Source organism: Volvox carteri, assembly GCF_000143455.1.
Source record: "Volvox carteri f. nagariensis unplaced genomic scaffold VOLCAscaffold_25, whole genome shotgun sequence".
NCBI lineage: Eukaryota > Viridiplantae > Chlorophyta > Chlorophyceae > Chlamydomonadales > Volvocaceae > Volvox > Volvox carteri.
This window is the reverse complement of record NW_003307568.1, coordinates 1,496,796-1,498,124: the sequence shown is the minus strand read 5'-3', so window position 1 is coordinate 1,498,124 and position 1,329 is coordinate 1,496,796. Positions and strand designations below refer to the sequence as shown.

General features: G+C 54.3%; 1 protein-coding gene across 1 annotated transcript; it reads right to left on the bottom strand.

Annotated features, from left to right (window-relative positions):
• On the bottom strand, positions 1-1,329 carry VOLCADRAFT_105243 (uncharacterized protein). The gene is made up of 3 exons (XM_002951691.1): positions 975-1,329; positions 730-818; positions 1-579 (listed from the first exon to the last, which is right to left on the bottom strand). The coding sequence occupies exons 1-3, from the start codon at positions 1,190-1,192 to the stop codon at positions 137-139; spliced, it is 750 nt and encodes a 249-aa protein (XP_002951737.1). The 5' UTR covers positions 1,193-1,329; the 3' UTR covers positions 1-136.

The window sequence follows — 1,329 nt, the reverse complement described above, 5'->3', positions numbered from 1 at the left end:
GCTCGTTCTCTACAATAGTTCCCTTGCAGCATTGTCGCAGTGTCCTGAATGTTGCTCTCAATGCCCACTTGCACAGCCCACCCTCCTGCTCCGCTGTCACCTGTCCCATATGCAAGCGAAGCGCTGCGGTCAGCCATTAAGGCGGCGCATCCACTAGCATGTCCTCCACCTCCACGCCCACGTCCGAGGGGTCACCCAGGCAAGTCGGATCACTATCAACCAGGCCGAGGCCCATGCCCATACCAAGCCCGCCAAGTCCGTCATCGTCTGCGGGTCCCCCCAAAACGTCCGCCGTCACGTCGGCGTCCAAAGCGGCTGCATCGTGTTGAAGCTCATCTGGTTCCCCACCGGCATCCACGACACTGCCATGCCCCCCGTCTAGGACTTCACCAACACCGCCGACTGCGTCAGCGTCAGCATCGGCGGGGGCTGCCGCCACAGCTGCGTGCTGGTTTTGGTGCTGAGCCATGTACTGTTGCTGCTTAAGGTTTCGGGGAACAGCCACCTGCGCGTCTACGGTGTTTTTGCGCTTCTTGGAGGGCCTGTTTTTGTTTCGTTCCTTGACAGCCTCCTTGAACGCTGGAGGGAGTGGGGCGCGTGTATAGCGGGAGGCAATGGTCGTGGCCTAGGTTAGAAATAGCTCAAGCTCAATGTACGCAATGCCATCCAGCTGACATGGTATGGCGATCATCAGCAGACACGATAGAGCACGTAACCAAGGGGCCGTACCTTCCAGCTGCTCTTTTAACGGCGCCACAAGTTCTGAAAAGTCCAGGTCTTGAAGAGCGTTAAAAACATCATCTGCGTTGACTGTGGAGCTGTCGGGGAGAAACGGTAAGGGTGTTGAAGGTTAGAGGGTTTTTCGGGGCACAGCACGCAAGACGTGGGATAATGCACATCACCCCAGGCTTCGATATTAACATGGTATCCACAACAACAGAATTCACTATCTAGATAAAGATGACATAGCTCACCGGCGCTTCTCCTGACAAATGTCGTTCGCAGTCGACGCAATCAGGCTGATGAACACCTTGGTGCTTTCCGACAAGGCTGTAAGGGCATCCTTGCTTATCCCAAAATCCTTGCTCTCGTCCTCAGCCAGGGCGGATAGCTTCGCCTTAACGATGCGCTTGATGAGAGCCCTTGGCACGTCGACATCCGTTTCTGGCTTTTCCGTTGCGGAAGTGTCCATAACTAGATAAACTTGTGAAGTATAACTTGAGAGGATTTCCGCTAGCAGGCCCACATTTGGGAGCTGTTCAAAATAAACTTACCCGCTCACAGAAAGTATGTTACTAGTGTCAGTAAACTGTGCCGGAAAGTTAAGTG

Coding starts and splice junctions, on each gene's coding strand:
- VOLCADRAFT_105243 (XM_002951691.1), bottom strand. CDS start 1,192: ATGGACACTTCCGCAACGGAAAAGCCAGAAACGGATGTCGACGTGCCA. Junction 819..974: donor ATTTGTCAGGAGAAGCGCCG/GTGAGCTATGTC, acceptor TCTCCCCGACAG/CTCCACAGTCAACGCAGATG. Junction 580..729: donor GTTAAAAGAGCAGCTGGAAG/GTACGGCCCCTT, acceptor CACTCCCTCCAG/CGTTCAAGGAGGCTGTCAAG.